At 36.2% G+C, this 26125-nt stretch overlaps 1 protein-coding gene across 5 annotated transcripts in view; it reads left to right on the forward strand.

Moving 5' to 3' along the window:
- The window catches only part of SLC38A6 (solute carrier family 38 member 6), a 73792-nt gene that overhangs the window by 33837 nt on the left and 13830 nt on the right, over window positions 1–26125 (forward strand). For 2 of the 5 annotated variants that reach the window (XM_039240776.1, XM_039240779.1), the window contains 10 exons: window positions 7862–7944; window positions 8413–8471; window positions 15676–15741; window positions 15987–16040; window positions 17734–17813; window positions 18500–18600; window positions 23982–24106; window positions 25280–25424; window positions 25552–25646; window positions 25831–26120. In XM_039240776.1, coding sequence (XP_039096707.1) covers window positions 7862–7944; window positions 8413–8471; window positions 15676–15741; window positions 15987–16040; window positions 17734–17813; window positions 18500–18600; window positions 23982–24106; window positions 25280–25424; window positions 25552–25646; window positions 25831–25911 — 889 coding nt within the window. In that variant the 3' untranslated portion in view covers window positions 25912–26120. Of the gene's footprint in view, window positions 1–7861; window positions 7945–8412; window positions 8472–15675; window positions 15742–15986; window positions 16041–17733; window positions 17814–18499; window positions 18601–23981; window positions 24107–25279; window positions 25425–25551; window positions 25647–25830; window positions 26121–26125 lie in introns of those variants that run through there. The other 3 variants (XM_039240780.1, XM_039240777.1, XM_039240778.1) reach the window with 3 other exon arrangements.

Below are 26125 nucleotides of genomic sequence, written 5' to 3' on the forward strand. Positions count from 1 at the left end.
TCTTTTGGCTTAAAGGAATGTATATTTAGATTACAGTAGGAAAATGGGTTCTGTTAGATAATGCTTTTTTCCTCTTAGGAAAAAATTTAAGGTTAGTATATTCTTCTAAAATCTTGAGTTATAAAATATACTTATTTAATATGTGCTTTTTGAGATTACATTTTACTGGTTTGTATTTCTCAGGCTGGGTTTTATTTTCAAGCTTAATCATCTCTGTTCTTTGGAAAGTATCCATTGCCAAACACAATTCAGTTGACTGTGACATGCACATCAAATCTAAACTAACTTTACTATGTGTTACTACATTGCCTTATGGTTGAATGATAAAGAAAAGCACTGTATTTGCAGTTGGCTTTATTAGTGTACCTTAATAGGAAATGTTTAACCAGTAGCCAAGCCAGGGATAGAGAAATTTATATTTTGCAATAGAATTTTATTTATTTTGTTTGTTTATTTTTTATTTTGAGAGAGAGTGTACGTGAACAGGGCAGGGCCAGAGAGAGAGGGAGAGAGAATCCTGCGCTATCAGCGCAGAGCCTGCCGTGGGGCTTGATCTCACGAACCGTGAGATCATGACCTGAATTGAGATCAAGAGTTGGACGCTGAACTGACTGAGCCACCCAGGCGCCTCAATAAACTTCTTTTTATATCAGGAACTTAAAATTCAGTCCTGTGAAGAAGGTAGTATAAAGGAAAGCACTATCCTGAGAAAAATGAGGCAGTTAGCTGAAAAATACCATAAACTCAAAGTTGAAGAGTGGAGATGATTTTCATTGCTCCTATCACTAAGGTCATTCTCATCTTTGTGCTGCTTTTACAGACATATAAAATGAAGTTGTTGAGCCAGATGAAATCTGAGGTCTCTTCTTGAGCTAACATACCGTAACTGTGATTCTGAGGGACTGCGGGCAGAGGGTGACGTTGTCTTCAGTCCCACAGTTCAGTGCTGTGGGCAGTCTCGTGGCTTCTGGACATGAGTGAATTGCAGTCTGATATAGTTGTAATAAGTTATATAAGTTGTAAAAAGTTATAAAGTTCAGGACTTTAAGTGTTCCTTTATTCTTATGCAAGAGAAAAGAGTCTTTGGTCCTAAGGATTAATATGCTCTCTGCACAACTCCTCCTTCATGATGTAGAAACCACAAAACTGACAGATGGAATCTGCTTTGGAGCTCCTTTGGCCCTTTTTTCTCCTGACACTGCCGTGGTCTGGGTCTGATATTGGGTCCTAGAAGGCGGGAGGTTTTAGGTACAGAGCCATGGGCTTTTTGCCGGCTTCAGAAATTTAGTGGCCGGGTGTTCCTCAATGAGGGATACTTTGAGGTTCCCATTTTGATACTTGAATTCAAGAGTGGCGAGAAGATAAACATGCCCAATATCGTTTTGTGCTCTTAATATGTGTACTCTTAGGTCCTCCTGCATACAAGAATTGAGAGGCATGTGCAAATGCAGAGAGCAGGGCTTTGGGTGCATTAGTGCTAAAAATACTTGCGCACAGGTTTTAGGTTCCGACACATGCATTTCCTAAAGACATGAGATTAGAGTGAAAAAGGGAAAGGTGTGATCGCGGTGCTATTTCTGCTGCTGCTCCTTCGTTTGTTCATTTTAAGAGGAAGTTGTTGGCACCCAGCAATACCCAGGAAAGATACATTTCAGAGGACTTCCTCTTAAACTAGTGTACAAAAGAGACACAGTGAATAATGAAGTCCATGTCGGAAGCCAGGGGTGGAAACCCATGTAGAGGAAAACCTTTTCTTTCTTTTTTCTTAAACTGAGATATAAATAACCTATAATATTTTATACATTTAAGGAGTACAACATGTCAGCACACTTCTGTATTGCAGTATGATTACTACAGTAGTCTTAGCTAAACCCTCCATCACATTCTGTTTAAGATCGACTCTTAGCAACTTTCAGGAATACGTTATTATGAACTACAATCAAAAGGATGTACATTAGATCCCCAGAACTTATTCGTCCTCTAACTGCAAATTTGTACCATTTGACCAACATTTTACTTCCCTTGCCCTCCCCCCGCCCCATCCCTGGTAACCACCATTCTCTGTTTCTGTGAGTTTGGCTTTTTTTGATAATACATTTAAGTGATAAATGATAATGATCTTTTTCTGCCTGACTAATCTCACTTAGCATAACGCCCTCGAGTCCATCTATAGTGTCATAAATGGTAAGATTTTCCTTCTTTCTCATGGCTGAATAATATTACATGATTTCATGTATATAATATATATTGTATACTGTATACATATGGTATATATCACACACACACACACACACATCTTCTTTATCCATTCTTCCACTGACAAACTCTTAGGTTGTTTCTATATCTTGGCTATTGTGAAAAATGCTGCAATAAATATGGAACTGTTGTTATCTTTACGATATCCTGTTTTCATTTCCTTTGGATATATCACCTGGAAGTGGCATTGCTGGATCATATGGTAGTTCTATTTTTAATTTTCTTAGGAACTTCTGTACTGTTTTCCACAGTGCCTGAACCAATTCACATTCTCGCTAACAGTGCACAAGGATTCCTTTAATCGCTGCTTTCTCACCAACACTTGCTATTTCTTGTCTTTTTGATACCCATACTAACAAGTGTGAGGTGATGTCTCATTGTGTTTTTAACTTGTATTTCTTTGATGATTAGTGATGTTGAGCATCTTTTCATATACTTGTTGGCCAGTTGTATGTCTTTTTTGGAAAAATGTCTCTTCATGTCTTCTGCCCATTTTTAAATTGGGTTCACTTTTTTGCTATTGATGTGTATGAATTCTTTATGTAATTTGGATGTCTACTCCCTACCAGAGATACGGTTTCCAAATATTTTCTCATTCCATAGATTGACTCTTCATGTTGTTGTTTCTTTTGCAGTTCAGAAGCGTTTTAGTTTGATGTAGTCCCACTTAGTTTTGCTTTTGTTGCCTATACTTTTGATGTCATATACAAAAAATAAGTGCCAAAAACAACGTCAAGAAGTTATTTTCTTATGTTTTCTTGTAGAAGTTTTATGGTGTCCAATATTACACGTAAGTCTTTAATCTATTTCAAGTTAATTTTTGTGAGTGGTATCAGATAGGGGTCCCATTTCATTTTTCTGCATGTGTTTATCCAGTTTTCCTAGCACCATTTATTGAAGAAATTTTTTCCCCATTAAACACTCTTGGCTCCCTTGTCAAATGTTAGTTGGCTTTATATGAGCACAGAGTTATTTCTGGGCTCTCTTATTTGTTCTTTTGGTCCATGTGTCTATTTTTAAGGCATTTATACTATTTTGAATACTATAGCAGCTTTGTAGCATAGTTTGGGATCAAGAAGTTTGATGCTTTGTTTTTTTCCTCAGGATTGCTTTGGCTATCTGGGATCTTTTGTGGTTCCCCACGAATTTTAGGATTGTTTGTTCTATTTCTGTAAAAAGTGTCATTGAAATCTTGATGGGGGGCGCCTGGGTAGCTCAGTCAGTTAAGCATCCGACTTCGGTTCAGGTTGTGATCTCACGATTCGTGGGTTTGAGCCCTGCATCGGGCTCTATGCTGACAGCCAACTCAGAGCCTAGAGCCTGTTTCAGATTCTGTGTCTCCCTCTTTCTCTGACCCTCCCCTGCTCAGTCTGTCTCTCTCTCAGAAATAAATAAAACATTAAAAAAAATGAAATCTTGATAGGGAATACGTTAAATATAGATAGTGTTGGGCAATATGGACATTGTACCAAGTTAATTTTTCCTATCCATGAACATATACAGGGTATCTTTCCATTTGTGTCTTTAATTTCTGTTATCAAAGTCTTATAGTTTTCAGCGTATTGAATTTTCACTTCCTTGGTTAAATTTATTCCTACATATTTTATTGTTTTTGATGCTGTCATAAATGGGAATATTTCTTTTTTCATATTTTGTTGTTAGTGTATAGAAATGTCACTGATTTCTTTATGTTGATTTTTTGTATCCTACAACTATGTGTTGATTAGTTCTAACAGGTTTTTGGTTGGGTCTTTAGGATTTCCTCTGTATAAAATCATATGATCTGCAAATAAAAACAGATTTACTACTTCGTTTCCAATTCAGCTGTCTTTTATTTTATTTTATTTTATTTTATTTTATTTTATTTTATTTATTTTATTTATTTTGCCTGATTGCTCTAGCTAGAACTTCCAGTACCATGTTTAAGAAGAGTGGTGAGATTGGGTACCCTTGTGTTCTTCCCAATCTTAGGGAAAAAGCTTTCAACCTTTCCCCATTGAGTATGATGTTACCTATAGATTTGTTTGTAAATGGCTTTTATTATGTTGAGGTATGTTCCTTTTATACCTAATTTTTGTGTTTTTATGCCTAAGTTTTGTGTTGTGGCTTATTGTGTTTTGTCAAATGCTTTTTCTCATCTGTTGAGATGGTATTATTTTTATCACTCATATCATTAATATGCCTCAGCACATTGCATATATCCAGCCACCCTTGTATTGCAGGGATGAATTCTACTTGATCATGGTGTATGATCTGTTTAAAGTGTCACTGAATTCAGTTTGCTAATATTTTTTGAGGATATTTACATCTGTATCAATCAGGGATTTTGATGTGTAGTTTTCTTTTTTTGTAGTGTCCTTATCTGGCTTTGATATTAGAACATGCTGCCCTTGTAAAATGAATTTGGGAGTGTTCTCTTCTCTTCAGTTTTTTGGAAGAGTTTGAGAAGAACTGGCATAAATTCTTCTTTAAATATTTGGTAGAATTCGTCATTAAAACTATCTCGTCCTGGACTTTTTTCTTTGTTGGGAAGTTTTTGATTACTGATTCATTTTCCTTACTCATTAGTGCTCTGTTCATATTTCCTATTTCTCATGATTCAGTTTTGATGTATGTTTCTAGGAATTTGTCCTTTTTTTTTTTCTTTTTTTAATTTGAGGGTGCGAGTGGGAAAGGTGCAAAGAGGAATAGAAAGAGAGAACCTCAAACAAGCTCCATGCTCAATGCAGAGCCCGACGCAGGGCTCAGTCTCACAACTGTGATATCATGACCTGAACTGAAATCATGAGTTGGTTTGGATGTCCAACCAGCCAAGCCACCCATGTGCCCTATCCATTTTCTTAATCTGACATGTCAGTGGAAGACTTTAGCTACCTGGTTGAAAAAGAGGATGCATTTTCACCAACTGGGAATTCTGAGAGCACCTACCACATGATTTCGACAAATAATCCCTACTGTCTTTGATATTCTAGCTCCCATATTAGCATGAATTTTACTTTGTTACTATTGTTCATGTGTGTATATATGTATGTTTCAGTGAAAAATGATTACAGAAAATTTAGAAAAGAAAGCAAATAAAGAATAAAAATCATAATGCCATCTCTTACCTAATCATTGTTACTTTATTTCCTTTTAATTTTTCTCAAAAAACTTTTAAAACATAGTTAATAACCATATATTTTATATTTTTGTCATTAGTATTTTCCATTTTACTAAATTGCTTTTTTTAAAGCCACATAACATTCCACTGAATATACTATTTTTACCTAATTTTTTTTTTTTTAATTTTTTGAATATATATTTTGGAGCGCCCGGTGGGTCAGTCAGTTGAGCGTCTGACTTTGGCTCAGGTCATGATCTCACTGTTGGTGGGTTCGAGCCCCGTGTCAGGCTCTGTGATGACAGCTCAGAGCCTGGAGCCCACTTGAGATTCTGTATCTACCTCTCTGTCTGACCCTCCCCTGCTCACATTGTCTTTCTCTCTCAGAAATAAATAAAAAACATTAAAAAAATAAACATATTTAAGAAAATTTTTTTAACATTTATTCACTTTTGAGAGAGAGATGGAGTGCGAGTGGAGGAGGGGCAGAGAAAGAGGGAAACACAGAATCCGAAGCAGGCTCCAGACTCTGAGCTGTCAGCACAGGGCCTGACGCGGGGCTTGGACCCACGGGCGGTGAGATCGTGACCTGAGCCAAAGTCGGACGCTTAACTGACTGAGCCATCCAGGTGCCATGACCTAATGCTGTCTATTGTTTAATATATAGGACTTTCCTCCAGTTTCTTAATATTATAATAATGTTGTATTCATAGCTTCATGCACAGAGTTCTTTATGTTATAGATTATTTTCTTAGATTACCATAGTTTTATGCTTTTGCTATATGTTGTCATTGTTTTTCCAGAAGTAACAGTAATTGACAAGATCACTAGCAATGTGTGAAAGACCAGTGGTGCCACATCCTTGAGCATTATTTTTAAAATAATTTTATTAGTTTAATTTCAACTGCCTCATATTTATTTCTTAAATTAGCACCAGAGATTGGATTTTTTTTGATGTACATTTACTAATTATATTTCTTTCATGAGTTGTTTGTCCTTTTTTGTTTTTTTTATTTTTTAATGTTTATTTATTTTTGAGAGAGAGAGAGGGTGTGAGCAGGGGAGGGTTAGAGAGAGAGGAAGACACAGAATCTGAAGCAGTCTCCAGGCTCTGAGCTGTTAGCACAGAGTCTGATGTGGGGCTTGAACCCACAAACTGTGAGATCATGACCTGAGCTGAAGTTGGCACTTAACCAGCTGAGCCACCCAGGCACCCCTATCCTTTGCATACGAAAGTGAAATCTTTACTATTGAATTCTTGTGGCATTAACTCTAACATTTTAAAACTTCCACACATGTATTTTATATTGGAAAATTGAAACCCATCCATATGCAAACCAGGAGAAAATAAAAATTGCTCATATTGTTACCACATAGAAATATATGCTTCTGGTATTTTAAATCTATCCTTCTGACCGCTCTTTTCTTTCCTTTTTTTTTTTTTTTTTTGATGTTCATCCAGTTTTCTTAAGTAATCAAACACATCATCACACACTTTTAACCTACTTTATCCCATTTAATACTCTAATGCCTTATATGCAAAATATAGTACTTTTCCCCCCTACCAATGCATGCTCTTTCTTGACTATTTGAAAAATATAGAAAACTAAAGATCTATCACCCAGAGATGATGGCTATCAATATGTTGTAGTTCCTTTGCATTTTTAATGAATCTATCCTCTTCCTCAAAATAGCTGTCATGCTATATATATTTATAATGTTTACTGAGTATTCGTTATATTATTATACTTGTAAAAATTTCTTTTTAATGATAGTCCCCTAGTCACATAATTTGTTTTAAAATTGTCACGCTCTTAGGGACGCCTGGGTGGCTCAGTCGGTTAAGTTTCTCTTGGTTTCTCTTGCTTTCAGCTCAGGTCATGATCTACAGTTCATGAGTTCAAGCCCCACATGGGGCTCTGTGCTAATGGTGCAGAGCCTGCTTGGGACTGTCTCTCTCTCTCCCCCTCTCTCTCTGCCCCTCCCATGTCTCTCTTTCAAAACATAAATAAACTTTGAAAAAATTATTTTAACTGTCATATTAGATGTCTGTTTCTAATTTTCTGTATTTTTTTATACACAGTTTTTACCTTCACCAGTTTTGTGCTTACCTTGTCACTCCTCCCCAACACTGACTATTATCTTACTTTTATTTTTTTTCTTTTATAAAAGTTTATTGTCAAGTTGGTTTCCATATAACACCCATTGCTCATCCGAACAAGTGCCCTCCTTCATGCCCATCACCCTATTATCTTACTTTTAAATATTTGCTAATTTGGTGGTTGAAAAAATGGCATCTTATTATTTTGATACCTTTCTTAAATGTAAATTCCCTAATAAGAATAGCAGGATTTCACAAGAATGTATTTTAACAAAAGAAAGTAGACTTTTGCTAACGGGTGGTTGTAATGGTTATAAGTGTGTGTGTGTGTGTGTGTGTGTGTGTGTGTAAACACAAACACTGGATTCCTCTGCCTAAAATAGGACTATTTTTTTTTCAAATAGGTCTTGGTATCTTGATGGACAAACACTACTAATAGTCATCTGTGTTGGCATTGTGTTCCCTCTTGCACTTCTTCCTAAAATAGGTAAGTCTTTAGAGAAGAGGACATGTTTTTATTTGGAAGAAAGAGAGAAGATAATGTTAAGGGATTTTTAAATTTCATGGTACCACATTTTTAGCAGAAGGGTGGTAGTGGTGAATAATTCTACAGTTGGACTTATTTTAGGTTGTTCAGCCTTCAGCCTTGCCTAGTTAGCCCATTACTTGGTTTGCAGTAGTATTTTGTCTGCCCTACTAAAATAAAATCTTTACAGCGGAACATTAAAGAGCAGCCTTTCCTTACAGTGTACCATTAGTGGTAAGCCTGTTCCAACTCTGCTGTACAGAGCTGCATAAATGATCTGTGACAGATAGTTGGAATGTTGTTATTCTCAGCCCTAAGCCCCAGATACCAAGCACTGTAATAGAAAACATGCCCAAGATGTATAGCTTTTGCTGTACGTTAGGAACATTTTCCTTATAAATTGCTTTTTATTTTACTGTTATTTTACAGGCTTTCTTGGCTACACAAGTAGTTTATCATTTTCCTTTATGGTGTTCTTTGCTGTTGTGGTAAGTTTAAAATACAGTACATTGCTTATCTCCTCACTAAAATTGAACTTACTGTGTTAATGTCTTCTTTTTTTGTACACTCTGTTTTCTGTTAGAGGTTTAGTTCATTGTGTTATTTAAAGGAAGCACTTTAGTCAACAAAATTATTTCCTTTATTGTATCTATTTTGAAGAGGCTGAGCGAAAGCCACAGTTCAACCTCAGTATCTCTTTTGGTTAACTAGAGAGGAGAGCACACTGATTGTGTGAAAACCTTAGATAAAGCCAAATTCTTTATGTAGGTTTGTGTATCAGTTTATTTCCATATAATACTCTGTGTATGTGATTGAACTCTCCCTTGCTACTGAAAGATGAGTAAAAGAAAATGGTACCCAAGTGAGCTACACAGAACACCAGTAGTTAAGTCATATTATAGAGCCAGAGAGTCAAGCTATCACAACAATCTAGGAGGCATTTAATTTAGGTTATACTATCTTCTGGGATACAAGGATAAAACAACTTTAGATTATTTAAATGAAGTAGAAGTGGCCCTGGTTTTAGTGTACAGAAGTATGTAGTGGATGCTCTTAAAACTAAAATACTTAAACATGTTTACATTTAATCATTTGTTGAATTTTTCAGCATTAAAAATCATTGCCCTCCCCACCTCAAATTGTCTGACTTGTCTCTTAGAAGTAAATGAACTGAACACAGACTCTTTTCTCCTTCAGTTTAATTGAGTTATAATTGACATACAGCACTGTCTAAGCCTAAGGCGTACAGCATAAACCCTTGACTTACATATATAGCAAAATGATTACCACCATAAAGTTAGGTAACTTCCAGGAACATACTTTGTAGGCTCCACGTTGAAAAGAGAAGCAACAGTTATTTTCAGCATAATCAGATTTTTCTTACAGTGGTACTTACTAAATTTTTAGTATAGTTGACACAGAGTGTTACATTAACTTCAGGTGTTCAACATAATGATTTCATAACTTTACACATTATGCTATACTCACCACAAGTGTAGCTACCATCTGTCACCATACAACACTATTATACTATCATTGACTATATTCTCGATGCTGTGCCTTTTATTCCCCTGACTTACTCATTCCTTAAGTGGAAGCCTGTACCTCCTACTTCACTTCACCCATGTTGCCCATCCCCCTCCCCTCCTCCTCCTGGCAACCATCAATTTGTTCTCTGAACGTATAGGTCTGAGTCTTCTTTTTGTTTATTCATTTGTTTTTTAGGTTCCAGATGAGTGAAATCATATGTTATTTGCCTTTTTCAGTCTGACTTATTTCACTCAGCAAAATACTCTCAAAGTCCATCTATGTTGTTGCAAATGGCACTATCTCATACTTTTTTGTAGCTGTGTGGTATTTCATAATGTATACACACACACATACACACAACACATCTTCCTTCTCCATTTGTCTATTGATAAATATTTAGGTTACTCCCATATCTTGGCTATTGTAAATAATGCTACAATAAATATAGGGGTGCATATATATTTTTGAATTAGTGTTTTCATTTTCTTTAGGTAAATACCCAGTAGTGGAATATTGGATCATATGGTATTTCTATTTTTAATTTTTTAGAGAACCTCCATGCTGTTTTCCACAGTGGTTGTACCAGTTTACATTCCCTGTAACAGCGTCTGAGGGTTCTTTGTTCTCTACATCTTTGCCAGCACTTGCTATGTTATGTCTTGTTTTTTTGATTTTAGGCATTCGGATAGGTGTAAGGTGATATCTTATTGTGATTTTGGTTTGCATTTCCCTGGTAATTAGTGATGCTGAGCATCTTTCTGTGTGTCTTTTGGCCATCTGTATGTCCTCTTTGGAAAAATTCAAGTCCTCTGTTCATTTTTTGATTGGATTTTTTTGGTGTGAGTTGTATAAGTTCTCTATGTATTTTGAATATTAACCCCTTATCACATATATCATTTGGTAATATCTTCTCCCATTCAGTTTTGTTTTCTTGGTGGTTTACTTTGCTGTGCAAAAGCTTTTTATTTTGATGTAGTCCTTTTAGTTTATTTTTGCTTTCATTTCCCTTACCTTAAGAGACATGTCTAGAAAAATGTTGGCCTGGCTGATGTCAAAGAAATCACTGCCTACATTCTCTTCTAGGAATTTTATGGTTTCAGATCTCACATTTAATCCTAATTGAAGATCTTTAAGCCATTTTGAGTTTGTTTTTCTATATGGTATTAGAAAGTAGTCCAGTTTCATAAACTAATTGTTGAGAAGTATCTACATGGTTAGGAATGACCTGTGTATGCAAATGAACATATGGATGTGAAAGAGAATCAGTCAAGATAATATTGAATTTTTTCCTCACAGATAATTGGCAATCCAAGCATTGCATAGGTAAGAATAATTTGGTTTTTATAGCCAAAAGCTTGAAGCATGTGACATGTATTGATAGGAAATGTCTATTGTAGTTTTCACAGTATTCATTTCAGTCATGGCAGGTGCTCTTAAATTCGATGCAGATTTCTTACTGTAGCAGTCATATGGAAATAATACCCTTATTCTGCACTTATTGTAATGCTTTATAAACCAACTCCCAGAGTTTTACCTGTGAGCAGAATTTAAATTTGATTTACAATGGGACAATGAAGACACTGTACACTTTTTTTTAATGCACCTTTTAATTGTCATATTTATTTTAGACTTTCCAAATAATTAGATTTTGAAATACATTGGTTAGGGAAAGGAAACCCGTATATATTAACCCAGATTTTTTTTGAAGGGCGTCAATGATTTCACTTATTATTTTTGTCAATATGTGTTTGTAAATCTATATAATGTCTATATTACATTTTTCAAAAAAAAAAATCAGCCCCCAAATCTGTTAGTTTTCTAAATTATACTGTCTAAATAATGTAAATAAAACTTATAGTCTTTTTATTTAAAAAATCTGATCAAAGCTGGCTTTAATTTTGTTTTAAGTTTTTTTTTTTTTTTAATGTTTGCTTATTTTTGAGAGAGAGAGAGAGTGTGTGAGTAGGGGAGGATCAGAAAGGGAGACACAGAGTCTGAAGCAGGCTCCAGGTTCTGAGCCATCAGCACAGAGCCCAATGTGGGGCTCAAATTCACAAACCATCAAATCATGACCTGAGTTGAAATCAGACACTTAACCCGCTGAGCCACCCAGGTGCCCCTTAAAGCTGGCTTTAATTTTTTATCTCACACTTAAAAGGTTATCTGATGGTTACCAGTATCCAAATCCTAGTGTTGATTACTAGATAACAAATCTTAAGGTAAATTCATCTCATTTACCTATGTTCAATTGCTATCAGTTTCTTTTAATGTTTATTTTTGAGAGGGAGAGAGAGCGTGTGTGGCGTAGGGGCAGTTAAAGAGGGGAACATAGAATCAGAAGCAGGCTCCAGACTCTGAGCTGTCAGCACAGAGCCCAATACGGGGCTCAAACCCACAAACCATGAGATCATGACCTGAGCCAAAGTTGGACACTTAACTGACTGAGCCACCCAGGTGCCCCCAGTTTCTCTCAGTTTTACTATACACTGGTGTAAATAGCTTTACTGATGATTTTGTATGAAATTCAGTCTCCTACGCATCCCATGGAGTCATGGGATAGAATCAGGAGCCTCCACCTTCTTTGTGAACCTCAGTGGTACTGTGGAAGTTAAGGCAATTTTGCCAAAGTTAAGCAGGATTTATTTTCATTTGTAAGAGAACCCTCTTACAACAGTTTTATTTAATTGTCCTTAACGTGGTGGCATTCTTTTAATCTATTCTTTCCAAAGCAGCAGTTACATAAATGGAGTATTGGATTAAACCTAAAAATGTGGGCCCTGGTTAACTTTTTTATTCTGCATATGATCATGATAAAGGATTAGGATATTCTTCACATTTCCAAGGAAAATCCAGTTTAAAAAAGTTTGTTCTTACCAAACTCCTAAAAGCAGCCATTTGAGAGTAAACCAGCAGAGCAATACATCATCCCAATGAAGTGTAGGCTTCATTACATGCACCTACAAACCTATGTGGCTACCTTCTGCATTCCACTTTTACAGAATTTATTTTACACCTATTATAACATACAACATTTTAAACACCAACATATAAACTCCCTAATAAGATAAAGCAAAGACAAAAGTGTTTATCTTATTAGAAACAAGATACACCATCACTTACAGTCTTCAAACATTAATTGTGCTTTAACTTTCATAATTTGACAATGCATTTATGGAACAGTCTGCAGACGTCTCATTTTAACAGACAAATGAAAGAACACTTTTAAGCAGACATGACTGTCCTAAATTGTTTATTAGGTAAGAATGTTACAGACATGACCTACATTAGCAGTTATGATGGAGCTGGGGAGGATTGTGTCTTCATGCTGCAGCGGGAACCACTAAGAGTGTGGTGCAACTTGTGACCCTTTCCAAGGCCATGTCTCTGTGGCCTGCAGATGTCAGCTCTCACGTCTGTCTCCCTGTGCTTATGGACTGACATCCACTGGTGTCAGGAGTCTTCTGAGAGCTTAATGGGATCAATGAAGATAACCTCAAAGAATTTGTACATGGAATCATCACCAACCCAGTTAGAACTCAGGACTCTCAGAGCTCCCCAGTGGTGTCCAGCTTGTGCATTTGCACCAACTCAAGGCTTTGGGCCAATTTTAGCTGGTTAGCATCATGATGGACAGGCTTGCCCTAGGTTGCACCCTTAGGAACTGAATGTTTGCAACCCCGAGTGTGCCCATGAGTCCGATATATGATCATCATAACCTTGCTTGGCCTTGTGCCCCAGTCTGGGGGCTTTATCAGGCTGGATTGGGTGAGGGGCCCTATGGAGTGTGGAGAGCTCGCCATACTGCCAGCCTGTACCCTGAGAATAAAGCTCGTTATAGCAGACTGCTCTCCCTCCGTAGCTCCTGGATGTACTTGTAAACGCCTGTCTTGGCTGACCTTTGAGCTGATGCCTGCCGCCAGACAGAAAGCAAAACTTATGGTCTTGTCTGTTGTCCCAGATTCCTATTTTGCATAAAAATCTAACATAAAATTTTGCCTCCCTGAAATATCTGAACTTTTTAAAGTCAATTTTATCCAGGGCTCAGAATGACAGTAACTAGATGGATCGCCCTTCTTTGGTCCATTTTAGAAAACAAATGGATTGCTGTTCTTTCCAAAGGTTCTGTCTTGAGTATAGATAAGTATGCTAAGTAATATTTTAGTAAGCCATTAATCAAAATAGAAAACAATTTGGATGGTTTTTAGTCAGAAGCTTTGCTTGGTCTGAGCGCTAAGTGAGGCATTATAGACCTGTGGGTGCCGTTCTTAAGGATCTGTCAATCTCAGAAGGGAGATAAGAAAAATTAACTGGAAAACAATAGAGAACAATGAAGACAATACATAACTGAGTATTGATTTATTTGCTTCAGAATAAGAATTGCAGGAATTGAGAGGAGAGAAGGAAATTAAACTTGAGGCTTGAAAGATGGGAAGGACTTGGAACAGAGAGAAGGAAGGGTCTTTTGTGCAAGTGAACTTAATCTTCTTTTTCTCTTTGTCTTTCTATCCCCTGGAGTTCTCTTACCATGTTGTGTCTTCAGCCTGAGCAAGGACTCCCCGTCATCACTGTTGTTGGGTCCCTATCCATTCTCGTTCTGTTCTTTGTGGGACAACGTATCTCACCATCCCACCATGCAGGCTTAGTCTTGAGATGGGTCTCTGCAGGGAAATTAGGTAGAATAACTCAATTTTATATTAAATAAAACCAAGCTGCTAAAGATTTTTTCATTAATTAAAAATTCATTTAAAAATGAATGACAAGATCATTATATTGTATTTTAGAGCATTGTTATGAAATGTTTTAATTTGCAAGCCAAGCAGTAAAGGCTGATAAAATAAATGAGATAGCTCCCATTCCGACCTTGTCAACGTACTTAGTACACAGGTGCTCAGTACTTGGTCGCTGTTGCCACCACACCACTGTGCAGCGCTGAATCTGGGGTAGGGCTGAAGAGAGAGACCAGTAACCACTCTCCTGCCCTAGCCCCTGTCCTGCCCCATCCTCATCTTCTTTGAAAACATATCAGAAAAAAAGATGTGAAATTACTGCTTTTGATTTTTTTCCTTTCCTTTGGGTATGTTGACCATTATATAGTTTTCTTCCATATTGGAAACTCACCTAGAAGTATCAAAAACAACTTGCTCAGTGGACTCTTTTTTTTTTCTTGGTGAGAGTTTGAGTTCAAAGTAATTCTTTAGTTCACTATTAACTTTATCCTAAAAGTATACGTTTTCCTTAATTTGTTTTATCGCTATATAAAATTTTGTTTGAATAAGGTAAAATCCCAAACTAGATAAATACCGGATAGGAATAGTATTTACTTATTGGTCTCCTGCAAAGACAAATGCTTTCTTTATTCTCCCTTGCCCATCTGTGTGCTGGGTTTCAGCCTGGAGCAAATATTTACAGAGTAATTACGGGCCCTGAAACAGCCTCAACAATGGTAATGTCGACACGTCCACAACTGCAGGCCTAGAGCAGGATGGCCATGATCCAGAGTAAAATCCTGAGACATTTGCACTGATTCTTTCTGAGAGGTAGCATCCCTCTGGATTTCTTTTAACTTTTTAAAAATTTCTTTTTACCAGCTGGAGTTCACTAGCTATATGCTCTTACTCTTAGCCTGCTTTACATTTATGAAAAGTAATACAAGTCTAAAAACAACCGGGAGGATGGTACTTCTACCTTAGAAATCCCTGAACTCCTGCTTTGCGTGGGGTGTCTCCTTATTTCTGTCTGTGGCCATTTCCAAAACTGCTATTGATATTTCTCTATTGCTACAGATGCCAGATCCACAAACAGCCATAGTCTTATACCATTGTCACTAAAACCATCATGTTGCCATTTTGAGTTGTACTTTTTGTAATGCCTTGATGCTATCTGGAGTTTTGAACATTGACACCAGAGTACTCAGTCTTTAAGGGGGGAGATCCCCACTAAACAGATATGTGACACCCCCCTTTCCCTCCCACAATAGCAGCCATGTTAAGTGAATGACCCATTCTAACTGGAAAAGGATCATATGGGCAAAGAATTTTCTGTTAGCTATTAGTTGGGATGGTGTTCATTTAATTAAAGTAAGGCTGACTTGTTTGAAATCAATTTCTTGTAATGAATTTTATAAGAAATAATCTTGAGTGTGGATTCTATTTATTCTTACAGATAATAATTAAAAAGTGGTCCATTCCTTGTCCTCTGCCATTAAATTATATAGAGCAATACTTCCAGGTAATAGTTTACATTTCCAGTTTCTTTCTTTTTATTTTAAGCTAAAAAGAAAAAAAAAGTTCCAGTAATAATGATTTTTTTCCCCTAATTAACGAAAACGTAATGGCTATATTGCAGTTTGGAACTTTGTTTTGAAATATTTTTATTTGAAAGCCTAGTAATAATAACGACATCATTTTTGTGGATGCATTCTGACCTTTAATGACTCTTGGTTTCTCTTTTTTCCCCTCTATCCTCTTAAACAGATTTCAAACGCTACAGATGATTGTAAACCAAAGCTCTTTCATTTCTCCAAAGAGGTGTGTAAGTTATTAACAGATACTTTTGGTTGATTTTTCACATTTCAAGTTTAAGAGATTTGTGTAACAGGGTCTCTTAGGTCTTTGTTCCTATAACTAATTAATTTTCATGAAAGTGCTAAGTATAGGGTTGCCTACCAGAAGAATAATATTATTTAACACAGGGTGGCCCATTATGAAACAGCCACCTTTTTTTTTTCTTGGCATGTGTTTAAATGGAGCCTGTTTTAAATGGGCCACTGCCTGAAAGAACAGATTTACTGAATGTCTGGTCTGGCCAATAAGGTCCTCTGTGGTTACAGACTTCCTGTTGCCTTCTGGACTTGTAAAGCTAAATAGCCAATTATATCAAACACTCCTCCCCTGTGAGTAGAACCTTGGTCTGTAGCTAAACAGCCTCATGATTGGACCAGCAATTGAGTGCTGCCAATATATCTTCTGGCTGACATTCCAGAGTTGAAATTTATGATGTTTGGAGTGGAGACTAGAAGATCAAGTCTCCTTGCTATCTCTAAGAGTCTTAGAATCCTGGAAATACCTGCAAGAGCCGCTGAACATCAGCAGAAGAACTGTGATCTGGACGATCTCTCCTTTAGTGTTCTAGAAGAACCCAAAGTCATCCCTGTTGCCACAAATTTCTTCATCTATATATTTTTTTTATTCTGTTGAAATCCAAGTCCCAGGTACTAGAATCCTCTCCACTCTGAGACAACTCTTACCAGAGTAGCATGTTAGTGTGCTAACTCCTCCATCCAGAATTTTCCTTTTAGTCCCTAGTTTTTCAATGAGAAATGTGTCTCTGGCTCCACAAGTGGGATTACCACATCCTTTACATGGGACAGGCCATCTGTCTTAAAGATCCAGGTAGGGTAAAATCGACAAATCAGGAAATGGAGCAACATATGAAAGAGATTTTGTGAATTAAACTCTTAGTCCCCTAATCCAGGCTCAGGAAACACTACAGCTCTCCTTCTTAGCTCCCTTCAAGTATTTTAGAAGGCATTATATACCAATCTAGGTCTTCAGTCGTCTGGAACCTTTGTTCAAGAGCCTAAAGTTAGAGAGAGAAACTTTTTAAGTAGAAAAGAGAAAGTAAATCACCATTAATTTTATAAAGACAGCATTTTCATTTAGATGGTAACTTGTTTGCTTTATAACTTCCTCGGACTCTTAAGTATTCTAATTTAAAAAAAAAAAACAAACAATTAACTCTTATGTATTCCAGTGGATCTTTAAGAATTTATCAATCTAGAATATATCGTGTTCATTCCCAATGAAAGAAACCTTAGGTAAAATGCTAAGATGGGATTAATATTTTCAGTATTCTCTTTAAATTCAGTTGGTGGCATTCCAACCATGGTATAGAGGCCAGCCAAGAACTATTCTGGCTAGCACAGGCAGTTGAACTATTAAGTAAAACATTTGGTGGTGACTATATTTGTGTCTCTCTTTAAAAAAAAAAAAAACCACACCATTTGGCACAGATAAAATAAAGCATATGTTGACTGAAACACACACAAACACACACACATACACACACACAAAACATCCTCATTTTATATAGAGATGATTCATGAAAGATGAAGACAGTTGAACCGATTTGATTTTTTTTAAGACCTGAGTTTATTGTCAAATGAAGTAGTGGTTTAAACAGTGGCATTTAATAATTTGGTCTTTTAAAATTCTTTTTCAGAGTGCTTATGCCATACCTACCATGGCTTTTTCATTTCTCTGCCATACCTCAATATTGCCCATATACTGTGAACTTCAAAGGTACTGTAAATCCTGGAATATTTTAAATGTATTAAGTATTTCTTTTTACTTGTTGGACTTTCAGATTGAATGACATTTTCCTTTATGAATCCTTCCCTCTCATCACTGGATTCTCAGCATTAGTTTATTTTATTTTAAGATTTTATTTTATTTTATTTTATTTAAAAGTTTATTTTGAAAGAGAGAGAGAACTAGCAGGGGAGGGGAGAGAGAGAGAGAGACAGACAGAGAGAGAGAGAGAGAGAATCCAAAGCAGGTTCTGTGCTGTCTACTTGATCCCATGAACCATGAGATCATGACCTGAGCCGAGATCAAGAGTCAGCTGCTTAACCAACTGAGCCACCCAGGCACCCCTCCTTTTTAGCAATCTCTACACTCGACGTAGGGCTTGAACTCACAAACCCAAGGTCCAAAGTCACATGCAGTACTGACTGAGCCAGCCAGGTGTCCCTAAGTATTTGTTTAAAATAAAACAATGAAGAGTTAGTTTGGTCCAGCTTGAGAATGTTTCCTATGAGCAAAATCTTTGTGCAGTAATTTCAAATCAGAAATTCTAGTATATAGTTATGAATGAAGTAGTTCTTGAACAATTAAGGAATCCTCTTGATTGAGTAGCTTGGTTGATATTTGTTTGTTTAGATGTAATTCACATCACAGTTTCTACTTTTGCCATTTTTGTCTTTTAGCCCTTCAAAGAAAAGAATGCAGAATGCAACCAATACAGCAATTGCTTTAAGTTTTCTCATTTATTTTATATCTGCACTCTTTGGGTACCTCACATTTTATGGTAAGTATATTATTTAATTAGCAATGACAAATTGTTCTCTAGTTGATCTCACCCCTGAATATAGACTTTGTTTCCGCCTTTTGTCACTAAGTTAATTTGTTTAGTCTGCTAAATTCAGTGTAGCACTGTAGTAGCTTTATGGGCCTTAAAAAAATGGTTTTCTCAAAAATATGGATCAAGTTCAAGATTAATAATAACTTCATATGAAAAAAAATTTTTAACACCCAAGTAAAGCCACAGATTTCTGGATATTGCTGTCTTTCCACAAGGAACAAATGTGCAATAATGATTTTATTTTTTAAGAATTCAGTATGTTGGAATCTAGTTTGGAAGATTGGAAGGATCAGTCATCTTAATTGCAAAAGAACAGGTTGAGGAAGGAAAGGTTTTACACTGGACTATAGTTATAAACTTAGATCTCAGAGATCTTTGCCTTCAGTCTTAATTCACACAATTTGGCAATGTATGTTCTATGATGCCTCCCCCTCCCCATAAATTTGGCAAAAGGATTCTTTTAAATTCTTAAATTAAAAAAAATTTTAAGTTAATTTTTATTGATTTTTGAAAAATGTTCTGCTTGGTATGTGTTTGTTTGTTTGTTTGTTTTTCCTGTTCTAAAAAGAACCTAAAGAAAAAGGAAAACTTAAAAGTCCAGAACAAGAAAAAAAAAATTGTAGGCTCATTTGTTTAATCTGAAAACCTATTTAATTTGCAAACAAACCCATTATAACAAATTGCACTCAATTTGTCAATTCTGGAATACACTTTTCAGCTTATGAGTGCTTTTATAACAGCTCTCCAAGTAAATGGCTGTTATTACCCTGGTGATATTTAGCTGTTATGACTCTGATTTCATGGTTGATAGCCTTGTGCACGAGTTTCAGGTTTTAGACATCCATGATTACTTCTAATGGCACTTTGCTTCTCTCCCAGAGTTTTTCCAAGTCTGACAAGTTTTTGGACAACATTTACTTCCACAGCTACCTTTACTAAATCAGCTACCTTTCCTAATCCCAGAGGAAAGAGTATGGATTTTGAAATCCAACAAATATGGTACAAATAACTATTCTGCTCTAACTAGCTATGTGACCTTGAACAGGATACTCACCCTGTAATCTTGTCATCTCCTAATCTGTAACAGGGATAATTGCATAGAGTTGTGTTGAGGAGGAAATGAGTTATGTGTAAAATGCCTATTACAGTATCTGGCACATAGCAGTCTTCCACAAAGGAGAGCTACTGCTGGCGTCTACTGATATTATCATTATGATTATAGTTATTTTATAATTTCAGGGTGCTCAGTTTGTCAGCACTGTACTTCTCATTCTTACGATCATTAGTGATATTTAAGTTAAATATGGTAACTTGACAGTATAATGTGTATGCTCTTGGAGTTTACAGTGTATGAGAAAATTATAATTGCTCTATAATCCTTTTCTTGCTATCTCTATGCTATTTTAACAGTAATAAAGGCCATTCATTAATCTAAATCTGCTCTTGCATTTTATACTGATGTAGGATAAAAGTGGTAGAGCTCTGTGTACGCCATCAGAAAAAACATTATCTCCAACACGAGTACTGCATCCTGCTGGATTCACTACAAAGAAAACAGATGGAGAAGCTTGTTTGATCATTGCTCATAAAACAAAATTCTTGAACTATATAAGCTCTAGATTTGGTTGTTGGGTTTGTAAGTTTTTGGACAGACTTGAGCTCAGTAAGACTTTTCTAGAATAATAAGATACTATAGCAAGCTCTCTGTTGAGATTCAGCAAACACTTAGTATAGCAGAATAGCTGTGAACTTTTCTAAATTAAAATTGTCACTGGCACAAATACTCCTGTATTTAGGTATCTTCAGCATTGAAAAAAAGTCCAAAAAAAATTGACCTCCTACTTCTCCTCCTTATGGATAAATAGCTGTCTGGAAGAAGCCTCAAATGGCCTGCCAGTCTCCAAGATAGCTGAGGAATAGTTACATAAATTACCATAAAATGCTGTATTAAATTGTCAGAAAGCTTAGCTCAAAGGGAAAGTGAAGGAAGGATAGATGGTAATACATTTATTGAGCTAACATTTACTGTGTACGTGTCGGGTATTTTATATACATTGTTTAACTTAATTCTTACAACAACTTTATGAGGTATAGGTTCACATAGCTTGAGCAATTTGGCCAGATACCTGCAGCTAGTGAATGAATCTTTGGTATTTGAATCCAATTCTGATTGTCTCCAAAGGTAGCACTTTTATTACTCTGTTCCCTCCTCAGGCGTTATGCTAGAGAACCCAGATTTTCTTAATTCCAAGTTTTTGTCAGTGAGCTTTTGGAAGAGCCTGACTCACTTAAGCTCCAGACATATCTGTATATCTCTGTCTACTTATTGTTCCATGAGCTCAGAGGCGAAACATTTTCATTATGTAAATGAAATATTTCCTACACGGATTGTCCTTCTTATCAGGTAAAGCTGTTATGTTATCTCTGACTTAATACACTACAAATTCTTCAGACTGTCCATATGTTATCTAATGGAGAAATACACATCTAAGAAAAATCTCATCATAGGTAGGTGATAGGAAGGAAGGAAGGAGGGAGGGAGGGAGGGAGGGAGGAAGGAAGGAAGGAAATAAATTCCTTCTCCAAAGAGAAAAGAAGATTCAGATATTGTTTTTTCTGTTCACAGTAGCTTTTGGGGGGTTGTCAATCATAACTAAGGGACATCTTTTCTGGTATATTTCTGTCAAGATAACAGTAGCTCTCAGTTTTATGGAGGGAAATTATGAACTAAGCAATTATCAGAAGGGCTAGTCACAACTTAAGGCCTTCAACTCATTTGTAAATGAGCAACTGAAGCCGGAAGAAGTGAAGTGACCTATTACACTATTAGTAGCATCTCTCGTGAATACCCATCCAGTGATCTTTCTGCTACTATGTGGTAATTCTTATAAACCTCAGACGTTTTGACAAAGTGTATTACACAAGTCAGCCTCCTGACTTAATAGCATATATAACTTACAGAGAACCCTATAAGATCCTTACTAAGATTTATAGAGATTTATCTGAATTCAGAGAAGTGTGTTGTACTCTATCCCTCACATATGTTAAGGATCAGCTAAGAACACAATTGAGTGGCTCAGAAGAAGTGTTTTCATCCTGGGAAAGTAGAAAGTGGATATGTGACAGATATTTTGAATTTGTAATAAATTCAGCTTCTGGAGCTGCTTGGGATCCTTTTATCCAGTGCTCGAAGGCCTAGTTAATATCTAAATTTTGTCAGATTACAGGGACCTATAAGTATGTACCTAGATTAATAATATTGGCTCTTTACAAATGTTAAAGCATTATAAGGTGAGGAAGAAAAAGTGTTCCTCTGGGGAACACAGCCCAATGCCCAAATGTTACATAATAACCAGACCATTTTAAAAGTCTACAAAATTGTTCAGTAGTGTTAATAGCTCATTTTCATGATTCAGAAAGTAGAAATAAAATAGTTTGCCACATATTTTCAAAGACTCACAAATATCTCAGATTTTGAAATAAAATCGAGCTTTTCTGGCTCTTCTTAATCTCTTACTTTGTCCATTAATCTCCCATCATGTAAAGTAGTTCTTTGATCCTTTGGACAATTGGTTTTTCTCCCTTTTTCCATTATCACTAGTCTAGTTCAGATTCTCATGATCTCTTGGTGATTATGACAGTAACCTTCTAACTCTTATTTCAGTTTGGGGTGTCTTTTTCTTCCTGCTTAGTTCAGATCATAATACACATATCTTCATAAGTCACTGCATCTCTGTAGCCCACCGTATTGACTACAAACCTTATGAACAGCTCTATTACTGGGTATTAAGTGCACTTCTGACCTTATCACCCAAAACTCTCTGCTCTACAGCACATCCTGTTTCAGCCACTGTGAATGTCCTTACTACTACTGGACTACTCATTTTCTCAGATGCATATTTTCTGTGCTACTTCAGAGCTTCTGCTTGTGTTACTTCTTCCTCTGAGAAAGACTCTCTCTTTCCACCCATACATTAAGTCATTTACGGCTCTCCATAACTCCACATGTCAAAATATTATTGTCCCACTTTACAGATAGAAGAACCAAGAGCTTCAGAGAAGTTAAGTTGCTAGTAAGTAGAGGAATTTGAACATTAATCCGTGTAGTCCCAGAATTCAGGACCCTCTACCTTCCTACTCTTGACTGTGTCATGATGACTCTCCCCAAGCCTCCCTGGATTTCCTCCTTCCTCATCCCAAAGTCATAGTACCTTTCCCTATTCACAATCACTCTTTGTTTAGAACTATTACTGCCACTCATGTATATATCTGTGTTTATACACTTTCTATTATATGTGTATATGTTCATCTTATTGCTCCTTCAAATATTAAGTTCCTTGAAAACAAGTGTGTTTTCTATTTCCTCCAAAGCATCTCTTTGAAAACATATTATTCTCCAATTTAAAAAGCACCATTTCTATTTTGGGGCACCTGAGTGGCTCAGTTGGTTAAGCATCCAACTCTTGACCTCAGCTCAGGTCTTGATCTCAGGGTCATGAGTTCAAGCTCCACGTAGGGCTCCACCCTGGGCATGAAGGCTACTTAAAAGGTAGTATTCTATTTTAAGTACAAAATGATCTTTCACTGCAAGGCAGGACATGGAGTGTTCTTGAGAATGCTCACTCTTCATACCTCTCTTCTGACTGGGGGTGCAGAGGCATTGGGAAAATGGAAGACTAACATGGAGCAAAGCATGGTCAGCATGTACAAATTCTGTCATTGACTACCACTGGCTTGCTGAGTAAGCCGTTTCCCTGCAACTACATTTTCTTATGAGAGAGTAATTTACAGGTGAAATGTTGATGAAGCAGACAACATGCACAGAAGTGTAAGATTCTAGAAAACATTGCGGTATTAAGGAAAAGCTATTGGCCTTAGCACCAAGAAAACGTGGGTGTATAGCTCTTCAAGCTCCGCCTCTCTGTGCTGTGTGATCTTGGGCAAGTCAATTAATATTTTTCAGCCTAGCTACCCTCTTAATTGTTATCATGAGGGTACACGTGATACGCTTTCAGTGATAGATGTGAAAACACCTTACAAAACAAACGAATGTTCAAAACTTTTGGATTACGAAAAAGTTCTCAAGATATATATTTTTTTTTCATGGTCATAATTTTAGAGTTCTGCTGATTTGTAGTTTAATTAAAAGAAAAGATTATAACTTTAGAGACGATATTTAATTAATGTCTCTGTGTTTCAAAAGATATGGGAAAGGCCAGAGATGGATTTGGTACTGGGAATCCAATATTTGTGAAGATCCATTTGTGCAAAGTAAAATAATTTTGCTGTTATTGACATCTTAGTAGTTTGTAATGTTTAATTTACAGACAAAGTGGCGTCAGAACTACTGCAAGGTTATAGCAAGTACTTGCCACATGATGTTGTTGTCATGGCTGTGAAGTTGTGCATACTATTGGCTGTGCTTTTGACAGTCCCTCTAATCCACTTCCCTGTAAGTATTCTTAAAGGTCTCATTGGTTAATGCGGCAGCTCCCTGATATGACAACGCTAATTCTTTGCAGACTAGAATGTTTGAATCACATCTAGTCTTGTATATCGTATTCATTAGTCAAGTAATTGATCAAAGACCTCATACTTGCATATGGCCCCATGAAGGCACAAAAATAACAGTGAACCACTAAGCTAATTTGTGCTTTTTGAGACTTAGTTTAGATTTATGCTCTCCCACAGCATTGTTTCCAATTTAGAGACTATGGTTCTTCTAAAGTTTGGGGTTTCCCCCCCTCCTTTAATTCTGTATTCTGTTTTCAAAAGAATGTGCATGAAGAAGCAAAAGTCAAGTCAGCAAAAATAAGCCCGTTCTGGTTTATTGTAGATTTATTTTCACATAGACATTCTAATTTAATCTTAGTCAAAATACTGAATTTGGCCGAGAATTATAATTAAGGGGCAGAACAGATCTTCATTCTGTATTTAGTTGCCATATGTAAGAATCTTAAGAATTTCTGAGAAAATGGAAACAGAGGCTTTAGGTATGAAGGTTTCTGCATGAATGTCTTGAATCCCTCAACAGCGAGTTCCCAAAGAACTGGGCCTTCAAGATTTTTGGCTCATTCCCTGCATGGACTGTACTGCCAGGAGGGAGCGGCCAGGGGGTAACCATTTGCAGGGTGTGACCGCCTGCTGCTCGCCTCCTTGGCAGTGGGAAGTGTCATAAACTAGTTTTCATATTCACATGCTATGAAACAGATAAAATAAAACAGTAAATGATAATTCTTTTTCGTAGCATGATTCTTTTTTCTGTTTCAAACCTTGTGTTCTTCACTCTGTGAACTTAATGAAAATGATTCTCTGAGATGTCATCACACAATGTTATTGTTGGTCATTTTGAAAATGATGCAACCTAAAGAAATTGAATGTGAATATTTCTTCAAGAATTAAAGCAGTATAATTTTTATTAAGCTCATTCAGCAAGGTATATTTCTTAGTTAATTTGTTCTCAACACTTTATACTAATAGTTTATACTGTATTTTTTTTTTAATCTAAATAGCATAGGGGGCAAGGATGTCACGGTTACTATACTGTACCTGTGTTTACCCAAGCAAGTATTTTCACTTTGACACTTTCTCTTTGCTTAAATCTGTTTCTTTTTCTGTTATGCAGGCAAGAAAAGCTTTAATGATGATATTTTTCTCCAATTTTCCATTCTCGTGGATTCGCCATTCTTTGATCACTCTAGCACTCAATGTTATTATTGTTTTACTTGCAATATATGTTCCTGACATTAGGAATGTATTTGGTGTGGTTGGTAAGTTTTCTATTTTAAAAAAATCCATGTAACAAAAGAGATAAAAAACTGTCATCCAGCCCCTCATGTGAATCTGGCAACATGCTCTAATATCCTTTGTTTTTCTTTTTTCCCCTCCCACTTAAAGGTGCCAGTACATCAACATGTTTGATTTTTGTATTCCCAGGAGTATTTTATCTTAAGCTTAGCAGAGAGGATTTTCTCTCATGGAAAAAACTTGGGGTAGGTTAGCTTTTATTTCTTTTAAGAATTCTATTGTAGGAAATAATTTGTCATTTTATACTTGAGTATTTTATCTACATCAAGAAAGTTCATGTATTTTGAACCGTAACATACATTACTGGAGAAGGTGGAGGTTTAAAATATTCTAATTGTTCTTTATCTCTCCCTCCCCCCCCCCCAACAGGCTTTTGTTTTGCTCATCTTTGGAATTTTGGTTGGGAATTTCAGTTTAGCACTCATCATTTTTAATTGGATTACTAAATGAAAGAAGTATTTTCCCACTTCTTATGAAGAATAATTTACCTCTATATGCAAAAAGGAATAATTCTGGGAAGCACCTTAGATAAATCCTTTTTATATGGGTAAACATTTTTATAAATGTTATTAACTGAAGAGCAGAACAAAATGGGAGTAGGTAGGGGAAAGTGGGTTTATAGCAGTTTTAATTAAAATAAAATTCAAAATGCTCTTCGATATAT

The sequence above is a fragment of the Hyaena hyaena genome, unplaced genomic scaffold (assembly GCF_003009895.1).
Source record: "Hyaena hyaena isolate Hyena2069 unplaced genomic scaffold, ASM300989v1 scaffold_181, whole genome shotgun sequence".
Lineage (NCBI taxonomy): Eukaryota > Metazoa > Chordata > Mammalia > Carnivora > Hyaenidae > Hyaena > Hyaena hyaena.